Source organism: Sander vitreus, chromosome 20 (genome assembly GCF_031162955.1).
Source record: "Sander vitreus isolate 19-12246 chromosome 20, sanVit1, whole genome shotgun sequence".
Lineage (NCBI taxonomy): Eukaryota > Metazoa > Chordata > Actinopteri > Perciformes > Percidae > Sander > Sander vitreus.
In genome coordinates this window covers 24,380,125-24,392,387 of record NC_135874.1, presented here as the reverse complement: position 1 = coordinate 24,392,387, position 12,263 = coordinate 24,380,125, and the positions used below count along the sequence as shown (strand labels likewise).

General features: G+C 40.8%; 1 protein-coding gene across 1 annotated transcript in view; it reads left to right on the top strand.

Annotated features, from left to right (window-relative positions):
* myt1lb (myelin transcription factor 1-like, b) overlaps positions 1-11,477 on the top strand; it is a 29,616-nt gene extending 18,139 nt beyond the window's left edge. Inside the window, exons 8-17 of the mRNA XM_078277442.1 lie at positions 2,073-2,194; positions 3,583-3,651; positions 4,589-4,651; positions 4,880-4,963; positions 6,440-6,661; positions 7,567-7,661; positions 8,351-8,454; positions 8,566-8,709; positions 9,669-9,731; positions 11,077-11,477. Coding sequence (XP_078133568.1) covers positions 2,073-2,194; positions 3,583-3,651; positions 4,589-4,651; positions 4,880-4,963; positions 6,440-6,661; positions 7,567-7,661; positions 8,351-8,454; positions 8,566-8,709; positions 9,669-9,731; positions 11,077-11,217 — 1,107 coding nt within the window. The 3' untranslated portion in view covers positions 11,218-11,477. The remainder of the gene's footprint in view (positions 1-2,072; positions 2,195-3,582; positions 3,652-4,588; positions 4,652-4,879; positions 4,964-6,439; positions 6,662-7,566; positions 7,662-8,350; positions 8,455-8,565; positions 8,710-9,668; positions 9,732-11,076) is intronic.
* The last annotated feature ends 786 nt before the right edge of the window (positions 11,478-12,263 follow it).

Sequence of the window (12,263 nt, the reverse complement as noted above, 5' to 3'; positions counted from 1 at the left end):
ATGAATTATGCAAAGTAGCACCTTGGGAGGGAATCGGAATAGCTCATCTCATCAAAGAACTGCTGGAAATCAATGCACCACTGCTGGGTGCGCCTGTCGGTGTGTACAGGCGCATGCACGTACAGTACATGTGCCTCTGTTGGTGTGTGAGATGTGAATATTCGTGTGTGTGTGTGTGTGTGTGTGTGTGTGTGTGTGTGTGTGTGTGTGTGTGTGTGTGTGTGTGTGTGTGTGTGTGTCTGTACCCATGTCTCTTTGGGAGTGTGTCTGTGTGTATATGTGAGTGCCATCCCTAGCCTACTTTCTGCTCTGCATCTCTGTATGTATGCATGTGTCGTTCTCCTTCCTGTCTGCCTCTCAGCCTGCGCTCCCTTTAATTGGAGAAGCTCGCTGGCTGACCCAGCATCACATACTCCGAGACAGCTTGAGCGCTGGATAATTTGGGCTGTATCTGGACCTCTCTCTTTATGGGCATTACTGTACACACTGCAAGCATGGAAGAAAGGAAAGAGGATTTGCATCAACAGCCGTCAAGCCCTGGCTGCATGCACTGCAGACAAAGCACAGCCCCACATAGCACAGCCAGCAGCGGTCTGACACTACACCACAGTGCCATCTAGTGACTGACTGGTGCATTACAAGATCAGAACCAGCCAACTCCCTGAATGTTCTGTTCTCGCACACACACAAGAATGCTCAATGAACATGTACAAACCCATGAGTGAGCACACACACACACACACACACACACACACACACACACACACACAGTTAGTTTGGCAGTTAGTTATTATTTCCTCCCAGGGAATTTATTTTTTAGCTCTGTTAGACTGACAGGTGAGGCTCACTAGTCACACAGGCTCAACTATTAGCATTCAAATTGACAAGACTCTATGGTCTGACGGGTGTGTGTCTGTGTGTGCGTGTGTGGATAAAAACAGACAAAGTGGTAAGGAAGGTGAAGGAAAAGGGCTGTTTATTAGAAACTCTCCCGATATAAGTTTTGATCATGTTCCAGTTAATAAAATGCATTCTAACCATAGAGTGTAAAAATAATGGACAAAGCTTCCGAGCCTGAAATATGAAGCCAATGTGGAAGTGCCTTAAACCTGCATTCTATCTAGTTTCCAGCAAGGGGGCAACTCCACTGGCTCCAAAAAGAAGTCTCTTTCTATAGAAGTCTATGAGAAAATGACCCTACTTCTCACTTAATTTATTACCTCAGTAAACATTTTCATAATACATTTATGGTCTCAATCGCTACTCTCTCCTTCAATACAGCATTAAGTACATTTTTGTAAATTAAAGTCCCATTTATTTTAAAAATAGACGATAAAGCAGGGCATGCTTTAGCCAACCTGTCAATCAGGACAGAGGCTTAGCACTGTGTACATTAAAATAGACCTGAACTTGTTTTTGGGTGTTGTCCATGTTTCATGTTTCAATCTTAATCATTGACCCACTCACTGTGTTTTCACTTCATCAAAGATAATTGGAACATTTTGGTTCGCCTAAAAACATTCTGCCAACCAAGCTAGCTAGCTAGCTAGCTACCACTCGCATTAGCTGGTAACTTAAGGGAAAGTTTGCCGATTTGCTGTGTACTGCCGTACATGCAGATGAATGGTGGCAGTTCCCCGAAGGTCTCCACTTGATGACTCGCTTCAGAAGGGTTGAAAATCGGCAATTTTCCCTCTTTAGCGTTTAGCTTAGCGCAGCGCCATTGCAACCATAAACAACACTGGCTTAGCCACGTCATCCTCCCTAGCTCCACCCTCTCGTCATATATCATTACGTCTAGTTTAAAAAGATAAATAAAAAAATGGCGACAGCCAAATTGCCAAACTTGAGGCTTCAAAATGGTAGTCCACAAACCATTGGGTGACGTCACTGATGATTCCAACTGACTGCTGAGTGCTTCTATTCTATGTGCACACAAGCATGATTTATTGAAAATGTGTAATTATGGAGTGAGAAACAAAACAACCCTCCTAATCTTTCTCTTCCCCTTTCCTTCCCTTTCTCTCTCCTCCCATTTGTCTCTCTTCCGTCTGTTTCCACCCCAATCTCAGCCGGATGACCTGGACCCCTTCCATGACTTGCTGGATGACCGCTCCTACACCACAGATGTTACCATGCCCAGCCCCAAGCCCAAGTATGGCCAGTGCAAGGAGAGTAAGAAGGACCTGATAACGTAAGAGCTCTCCTACTCTTCCCAACGCCCCAGCGTTCCTTCTATCCACCCGGACCCCACTCATCTTATTTCTTTCTTTTGTTTTCTTCATACTATTTGCTTCAGTTAACCTCCAGAGAACCACTGCCCTTTCTCTCTCCCTTCCCCATCCTGTGCAGCTGGCTTGCTATATGACTTTTATTTAACAGCTTTATCCGTTTTTGTCCACACTATAATCTCCGAGCCGGTAGCTTCTACTGATGCCTTCATTGTAGTTTCCCTCTTTTGATGCTTTATCTTTACAAGACACAACACTAGTTGTCAGTGTCATACCATATCAAGTGTAGCTGATCTCAGGAACCACAATATTAATCACAGACAGTGAAGCTAAACTGGAAACAATGAAAACCAAGAACGAAAAAAAAAAAATCAGGAACAACCCCTTTTTCTGTAATTTTCACATTTTCTTCTCCTTCCCTTTGGGCTTATAAATCTGTCTATTTTTCCGGTGGCAGCTGTCCCACACCGGGGTGTGATGGAAGTGGTCACTTGACGAGCAATTTCTCCTCACATCGAAGGTGTGACTTCCTTTTCTCCTGGTGGATTCTAAGTCTATTTCTCTTTATTGTTTTCAGCTTACCTCGACTATGCTGTCAAACACCTGTAGGCAGAATGTCTCTCTCTCTCTCTCTCTCTCTCTATCTCTCTCTCTCTCTCTCTCGCTCTCGCTCTCTCTCGCTCTCTCTCTCTCTCTCTCTCTCTCTCATTTGTTAGCCCTTTGACTATTGGCAACGTCACATTCTGAAACAAGGCTATCATGAAATAACGATTCGACAATCATTAATTGAAGTTTGTATATAATAATATGTTAAAATGATTTCTCAATGGGCTGGGTAGAAAGCCTTCTAAGCTGATGTTTTTTTCAGTCCTCCAGGCATTTCCCACAGTGCAATGCAGACTAAGCATTTACCATTCAGAGTAAGAAGACTTAAGCAGAATTATTGAGTGTTGCAGTGTGAGGCGAGTCTGCAAGGACTGAATGATATCAGTCTGGAGGCTGAAATGGCTGCACGTACATGAGTTCTAGTCTTTGAAAACAACCCCGTATGTTAATTTATTATTCTTTATTCTCTTAGTTCTGTTTGAATACAGCGCAGAACACACCATGGATGAAAACAAGAGTTCCTTGTATGAATACAAATACTCAGAGGGTTAACTTATTTAAATCAACTCCCTGCACTTGCATCATGGCTTTATTTTTGCATTTCCTGGTTGATGTTTTATGTATGCATGTGTATGTGTATGTCTGTGTAGAGACGAGTGTGGTCTGAGAGATTACTTTGTGTTACAGTGGTTTGGGTGACTTGTCATTCTGGTGTAATTAAATGTTCCACTGGTGTATTTTTCAGTCTCTCAGGTTGTCCTTTAGCTGATAAAAGCATCCGAAGTATGCTGGCCAACAACGCACAAGAGCTCAAGTAAGGCGTGAGATGATTCACAAATACACGTATGATTTGTATGTCTTGCTCAAGTATGGGTAGAAATGATGCTTAAATATGGAGTCCTTGAGTTGTGTTTCACTCCTTTCTAAGAAAAACAATTTCAAGACTGATGATATTCTATATTTTTAATATTGTCATCAAATCCCTTTAAAAGAACCGAACCAACAATGCATTGTTCCTTCTAACAAGTACTATTAGTAGCCAATACATATATACGTAGTTCAACATTAGCACCATCCACCAGCCAAATGCTGGTAAAATATGAAAGTGACTGATAGATTTGCTTCACTCACCAGCCAAAAAGAAAACGTGGTAATCTATTGAGTGGCTGAATATTGAACATTCAATAGCCATTTGGCTGGTGGACAAAAACGTTAATTCTGAATCCTGTAGACTATATATTTATGTATATATACAGTATATCATAAAGTTTATTTAATGTTGAAATCTTGAATGGTCAGCAGCACAGAAAATGCAACTGTGAATCAATGAACAGACAGCGAATGTACAGTATATCTTGCTGGTGCCAAAGTTGCTAACAAAGATAATACTGGAGTTGCCTGTCATAGATGTGCAACTATAAAAATATATGAATATAACCTCCAGCACCTCTGCTGTATATTACCAAACAACAGTCACACAAATGTCCTCATTTATCCAAAGTTTTAAAAAGATAAATAAAAATATTAGCGCTTGGGCTACACCATAAATGGACCATGTATGCTCACTTTTATTATGGAGATAATTTTAGAGATCCTTACATTTTTGCATCTCTGCTTTCACATTTAATAGACAATGGACTTAACAACGACTGTAAAAGCTATAAATGATATACACGACATGAGGTATATTATGCTCAAGATGCTGAACTTTTGCTGTAGGCCCTGAGCCCTTTTTGTGTTTTCTGCCCCAGGTGCCCGACACCAGGGTGCGATGGTTCGGGACATATCACTGGCAACTACGCCTCACACAGAAGGTACGACATACATCCTGCATACATGCATCTCGATACATCGCTCTTTTCTTTCTCGCATACTTCCTAAATGTGCCTTGTACAATCTTACTTTCCTCTGTTTCTACTTTTCTCTCCCTCTCTCTCTCTCTCTGTCACACACACACACACACACACACACACACACACACACACACACACACACACACAGACTGTATGCTTCAACTTTATAACACTGTCATTTGTCTGCAGTCTCTCAGGGTGTCCGCGGGCCAGGAAAAGTGGGATAAAGATCATCCACAGTAAAGAGAACAAGGAGGACCAGGAACCTATCAGGTACAGTAGGGACACTGATCATCAGTCTTTTGTCTCCCTTTAAAACCCTGAAACTGAAACTCCCATTTGAAATATCAAACATGACATACGACAAATATTTCCTGTTTTAAAATGATGCAAGTAAGTTGCGTGAATGGGAACAAAAGAGCAATGTGCTGTTTTTTAATCAGTACAGTGCTCTTGGACGTGCACTGATGTAAGCAGGAATAAGTCAGTATTAGCTCTGACAAGACAAATGTGCTATGAGTGTGAAGTCCCAAGCCAAATCTGAAGGTGCAGGACACATTTCAAAAGAACAAGGTTGTAGAAGCTTAGAGAGAGGAGATTGTGCAGTCTCTGGTAAACTCCTGCAGATACACAGGTAAGGAAAGGCAGAGTGCAGGCAAGCAGAGAGGGAGAGAGAGAGGTAGAGAGATATTGATTGGACTCTGCCTAAATCCCACAATGGGCTTATTTAGCCTCAGCCCTGCAGTTGCATTGATTTCTCTGGTGGTGCAGAGCACAAATAACACACATGTCATTCTGTTGAATTCTGAGGACAGTTTGCCACAGGTAACCCTGCCAGTATGCTCTGTTGACATACAAATATATTTGTACAATATTTTGGTTCACAGTTTGAGCTTTGGAAACAAGTAAGGAACTTAAAGCTATAATGCATAGTTTCTTCCCCAATTTAAACAGACTTTGGCAGAATGTGTTGAATATGTTAAGGAGGAAATGGGAAAGTTAACACATAACAAAATCTTAAGTCGAGATAGTCATACTCCATTAAGAGTGTAGAGAATGAAAGTGAGGAAGGACAATTTGTGCTGGAAGTGCAGAGTGGAATTGTTTGATGGAACACTCCGGGTTAAGGTTTTGGAGCCTGGCTGGATGGATTCCTTTGACTTCTGATCTGTATTTACTAGGGGAAAGATCTCTAATACAACAGAAAAAGACACGGTGGCAGACAGCAGTGTCACAAAGCCATGAAGCTGAAGTAAAACCAGGTAGCTGCTGTTTGCAGACAGAATTGATACTTTCACAACTGTAGCTATAGCTTTACACATAATCCATTTTGTGAGCTGTGACATTTGGAATAATTTACTGCCTCGTTGCATCTGATTAGCACTGGTGTTGATGCACTGTCAGCATTCCAAAACTGCGATAAGGCTGCCTCTGGGACAGCTTTAAATAAGATGATGGTATCTTTGTTTATATCAAAGCAGTAGAGATAGAAGGAAACCGAAATATGACAGTGTATGGTGTGTAGTACTCAGGAGGCAAACAGACTGTAGTGTACCAGAGAGCCAGTAGCTGAGACTCAACAGGTCAGTCTTTGATGGAAAAAAGGATGATGTCACCAATATGATGAAGAGATGATGGTATCAACTTTGAATACGTAAGCAAATGAAGGTTGTGGTTGAATGAATGCATGTGTGAACAATAAAGAATGAATTAAACTGTTGAGTGTGTCTTCTCTCCCCCCCTCCCCAGGTGTCCAGTCCCAGGTTGTGATGGTCAGGGACACGTTACAGGGAAGTATGCGTCCCACAGAAGCGCATCAGGATGCCCCATAGCAGCCAAGAGACAAAAGGACGGCTACCTAAATGGCATCCAGTTCACATGGAAGTCTGGCAAAACAGAGGGCATGTCCTGCCCCACACCGGGCTGTGACGGCTCGGGTCACGTCAGCGGCAGCTTCCTGACACATCGGAGGTGGGTCTAACTTGGCTGGAAAACTCTATATCAAGATTTGAAGAGTAAAGGTTATGTTCATTCAGTACATTCATACATTCAGTGTTACTCACCAAAACACATTGTGTGAATCCTTGAGATCTAACAAACGCGTTGAATGCATTACCTTTAAACTGTTACATATAACTAAGATACATTCAATGAAGAGTACAAACACTTTGGGTTTTGTGCGGATTTAACAAACAAGACATAACAAATTCAAGAAGAATTTCAGGTAGAGTGAGACTCCCTCTTGCAGCTCAACCTCTCCCCTTTTTGCATCAATGCCAAAGATATCCCTAGCATAGTTTTAATTAGTGAGCTTTAAAGGTGCTGGTAGGCGGATTTCGTTCCCTTCGGACGGAGCAAGGCTAGCTGTCTCCTCCTGTTTCTAGTCTTTATGCTAAGCTAAGCTAACTGTCTCCTGGCTCTAGCTACATAGTTCCCGTACAGACTGAGAGTAGTATGCAACTTCCCATCAAACTATTGTCAAGAAAGCAGATGTTGAACTATTCCTTTAAGACTGACATTAAAGTAATATTTCTTCTCAACCTCCATATATATAAAACCCACCCCTGTGTGTGTGTGTGTGTGTGTGTGTGTGTGTGTGTGTGTGTGTGTGTGTGTGTGTGTGTGTGTGTGTGTCTGTACCCATGTCTCTTTGGGAGTGTGTCTGTGTGTCATCCCTAGCCTAGTTTCTGCTCTGCGTCTCTGTATGTATGCATGTGTCATTCTCCTTCCTGTCTGCCTCTCAGTGTGTGTGTGTGTGTGTGTGTGTGTGTGTGTGTGTGTGTGTGTGTGTGTGTGTGTGTGTGTGTGTGTGTGTGTGTGTGTGTGTGTCTGTAATATACTAAAACAATGCTTCCTCTCCTTGTCGCTGCATTCAGTCTGTCGGGTTGTCCACGTGCCACCTCCGCCATGAGGAAAGCTAGGCTCTCCGGAGTGGAAATGCTAACAATAAAGCAGCAACGTGCCAGCAACGGTAACTACAACTACCACTACCACTCACCCACACAATACAGCCAATCAGGAACACAGAGGTGGAACGATTTGCTGAACGGAGTTCCAATTTCAGATAATAAACCAAGGACTGTGTGTGTGTGTGTGTGTGTGTGTGTGTGTGTGTGTGTGTGTGTGTGTGTGTGTGTGTGTGTGTGTGTGTGTGTGTTTGGCGAGCATTGTCTGAGTCAAGGCTTACATTGGAAATAAACTGCCATTCAGGGATATGACGTAAATAATGAGAAGTGTGGCTCCAATTCGGAAGAACAGGGCTAGGCATACTTGACAGTAATCAGACATGGAATAGCTGAACTGGCTTGTGGTTGTGTGCTCCATCTGTGTTCCTAACACTTCACCCTTGACTGCAGTGGATTTTAATGCTTCATAAAGGCGTGTGACAGGATCATAATGTAATTTGTCTGTAGGATTGTTGAGTCTTAATCAGTTGAAATGGCCTGCCCCAGTTCTATTGTAGAGGTGAAGACAGTCACACACACACACACACACACACACACACACACACACACACATAGTGTCCAGCAGAGTTCGTACTTAGCTACGGAGTCATATTGTGTCATTTTTAATGACTTCAGTCCAACATAAAGTCTGTTAATCGGATGTATGACTGAGGCCTTGCAGTAATGTGTCAGTGTCATTGTTGCTCCTCTGTAGGACTGGAGCATGAAGAGGATATCAAACAGCTGGATGAAGAAATCAAAGATTTAAGTGAATCAAATTCACAAGTGGAAGCAGACATGATCAAACTTCGAACACAGGTAAGTCACTTCCGGTCTGCTACATTCGTTGGCCTGCGTTTCTGCATATCTGTGCCTGCCTGTACTGTAACATCCTCTCATCCTCCCACCCCTCCCCCTTCCTCTCCTCAGATTACAACAATGGAGTCCAGCCTGAAGTCCATAGAGGAGGAAAACAAGGTGATTGAACAGCAAAATGAATCTCTCCTGCATGAGCTGGCCAACCTCAGCCAGTCACTGATTAACAGTTTAGCTAATGTCCAGCTCCCTCATATGGTAAGGGCCACCAGGAATGGCAAGCCGGAAAGTTGCAGAATATAAGTAACCGTAGCATTATAGCAGCTTATTCATTTATTTGTGTATTTATCCCCAGCCTATTGTGCATGCTTAGTCTAAAATGTGGAGCATTGCTTGTCTTTCCAAACATTGAGGGGGAGTTGTGAAATGAGGTTTGATTGGGCATTTTCTTTTTTACAGAGGTAGCAACTCTAAAAACAGAACTCTATGCTATATTTTACAGTTAAGGTGAATCAAAAGTATATATACAGTAGTTTATATTGAGGTTGTGTGTGTGTACTTTTTGAATGGTATGATGATTAAAGGCTTTATTGTAAAGTGTATAGCAAAGTGGTTGACTTATTTTTGAGAAAATGTTGTTTTTTTATTATCCATGTGCTTCAGACACCTTCTTCTATTTGCTATCATACAATCTTTGTGTTTGCTCTTGAGAAAAAAACAAAAAAAAGTATTACATTCTGTTGCAAAGAGTTTAAAAGTAATCACACACTATTTCATCCTGTTCTTCATCCTTTACCATGACATTCTTTCATGATATCCTCTTGCATAATGGATTAGTTAACATTCATTGACAAAGGAATTATTTTTTTCCCGGTTAAGAATCTTGTCTAAATGGCAACCTATTTTTTATAATCATATCCTCCTTTTATATTTCAGCAATTGTTCAGATATGGCCATGACGCTGGAGTCAAATGAATTTAAGCAGTTAGAATTGTACTTCCTTATAACCACTCTGACACCATTGGCTGGCCTGGCACTGTTTGTCTTTATATGACTTCATCTATGTCCAGCTTCTATTTTTCCAGTTAATTTGACATATTCTGTATGTGACTGTATTTCAAATGCTTCAACCTAGTGTTTTTAAATGCAAGAATAACAATTTAGTTTCTCAAATCAAACTAAGCTAAAGGAAATGTGTCCCTCCTTTCCCTCCATAGAAACCTCTGGCACACAAAGAGCCTCCTCTAAGGAATAACAGCTGCTTACAGTTGCACCAGCAAGTAAGTCGATGGCTTATATCATTTAAATTGCCTTCATCACACTCCGTATTTCAATATTGTATTTCACTTCCTCTGTGAATGTCGTCATTGTATGTATGGAAACAAATAAAGACCATAAGGATTTGATATTTAAAGTAACTGAATACCTAATTGTGAAACGTAATCAATACTGAATACTACATGTTGAAGTTTATTTCAGAACACATTATATACGAATATGTTCGGACATCTTAACCCTTGTGTTGTCTTCCCGTCGACCATGCACTTGTTGTCCTGTTCCAGGTTAAAATTGGAAACAAACACTTTTTTTGTCGCTTTTGTTTTCAACGGTTTTGTCGGGGGAGTTTTCCCGACGCTTTTGACGTTTTCCTGCCGCTACTCTTTCACTACCATCAGTATAATACCAGTAGTTTTACACGGAATTCAAGGTCAATAAACCTCATTTATATGGAATTATAGGCTATATCTAATTTTTTTCGGTTAAAAGAACCCCAAAAACTTATGAATTATTTTGACTATTAATTCAAATCAGAGGAACGTAAGTTGATGGATAATCACAGAATGTCAAAGTTTAGATACTGTTTTGAAACCATTTAAAAAAGATTCAATGCTATAAATTGAATAAAACACCCACATCTTAATTGTAGTGTTGTATGGAACTGTTCATGGTATTTTTGGGCAATTTGTTTAAAGTGCTCATATTATGCTCATTTTCAGGTTCATAATTGTATTTAGAGGTTATATCAGAATAGGTTTATGTGGTTTAATTTTCAAAACACACCATATATTTGTTGTACTGCACATTGCTGCAGCTCCTTATTTCACCCTGTGTGTTGAGCTCTCTGTTTTAGCTACAGAGTGAGACATCTCACTTCTGTTCCATCTTTGTTGGGAGTCGTACATGTGCAGTAGCTAGGTAAGGACTACTAGCCAGTCAGAAGCAGAGTATGAGGGAGTGCCATGCTAGCAGCTAGGCGAGCATTAAAACGTGTGTTACAAAGTGACCACGTTTGTCTCTGAAGTAAAGGCTGGACTACAATAGAGCTGTTTGGAGCAGTTTGTGAACAGTGTTTTCTGTTGGAGATGGTAAGTTCCTTTGGGGTGGACTTTTTGCTTTTTCACTTTGTAAACCTATAATGTGCACAAAAAAGATATATAACACAATAAAGGAAAGGGGAAAAGCCAAAAAGCATAATATGAGCACTTTAAAAGAAGACCCAAATTTTCAATATCAAAAACTTAGCAAACGGGTCAGACTTGACCCGAGGACAACAGGAGGGTTACATCCTCCCTCACCTTTTTGTTTTCCTCTAATAGTCTCCATGTTGTGTGTTTGGTCCTGCAGGAGCCAATAAGCGAGCAGAACTTTGACGCCTACGTCACCACTCTAACGGATATGTACTCAAACCAAGACCAGTTCCAGAGCCCAGAAAACAAAGCCTTGTTGGAAAACATCAAGCAAGCTGTTCAAGGGATTCAAGTGTAACCATTCAGCAAGGGAGATTTTTGTTCCCCCATGCAGGTGCTTGCGATGTATCAAATCCACATACAAGCAAGGCAGTGATGGTTTGGTCACCTCGGTTGGGTGCAGTATCTTATATAGTGTTATATATTCTAAATTTTGTTGTCTCAAAAAAAAAAAAAAAGAGGAGGTATGATGCTTAAAAACCCTCAAGATAATTTCTTTCTTTTCTTTTTGGGCCTTGCTTCGAGGAAGAACATTTAAGAGTGAACGGCAAAATAGTTTTTGAGGACATTCACATTTTGTACGTTTTCATATGAGCTGACATAGTGTCATGTCATGTTTCTAGCTGCTCATGTATGCACATTTTTAGTGTATATTTCTGAACAGTAAGCTAATGCTAATGGGACGCGAGTTCTTTTTATTGCTTGACATCAAAGCATTTTAGATGAAAAAAAAAAAACTGGACAGTGAAATAAAAATGAAAAAACTACAAGCAAGGAGGAGACTATTTTTCTCCTCACTGGATGATTTTGGACTTGATGATTTTAGATGTTTGTTTTTTTTCTTCTTCTTGCGTGTAGATTGTTCTGGTTTGCGAAACCGCTTTATTTTCTGACAATGCTTGAGAAACGTTTGTGTTTTGTTGATGAAAAAAAAAAAAAAAGAAGATGTGTAGCTAGGTGGGGGCATTTTTAATTGGTGCTGTAAATGAATCCAGAGAGGAAACTGACCTGATGTATGTATGAATGTATGTATGAATAGTTCTATTGTAAACATCATTACACGGAAACCCGATGGTGGAAATCCCATTATCTAGGAGAGCCAATTCATTCCTAGAGGAACACATTTGTGCGGTGCATGCATGTTCACATGCTCATCCCTAACTAAATCTCAAATAGAAATGATGTGTAAAGACAATGACCACAATGAATAGAGACCACATCCTAGCCTTTCTAGTATCAAATCTGCGCAATTTTCCGAGACTTGTGTTGCTAGGATTAAGAAATGTCTCAGCAATATTATAACTAAATCATTTGTTTATAGTAGGTATGGGATGCAATCTGCAA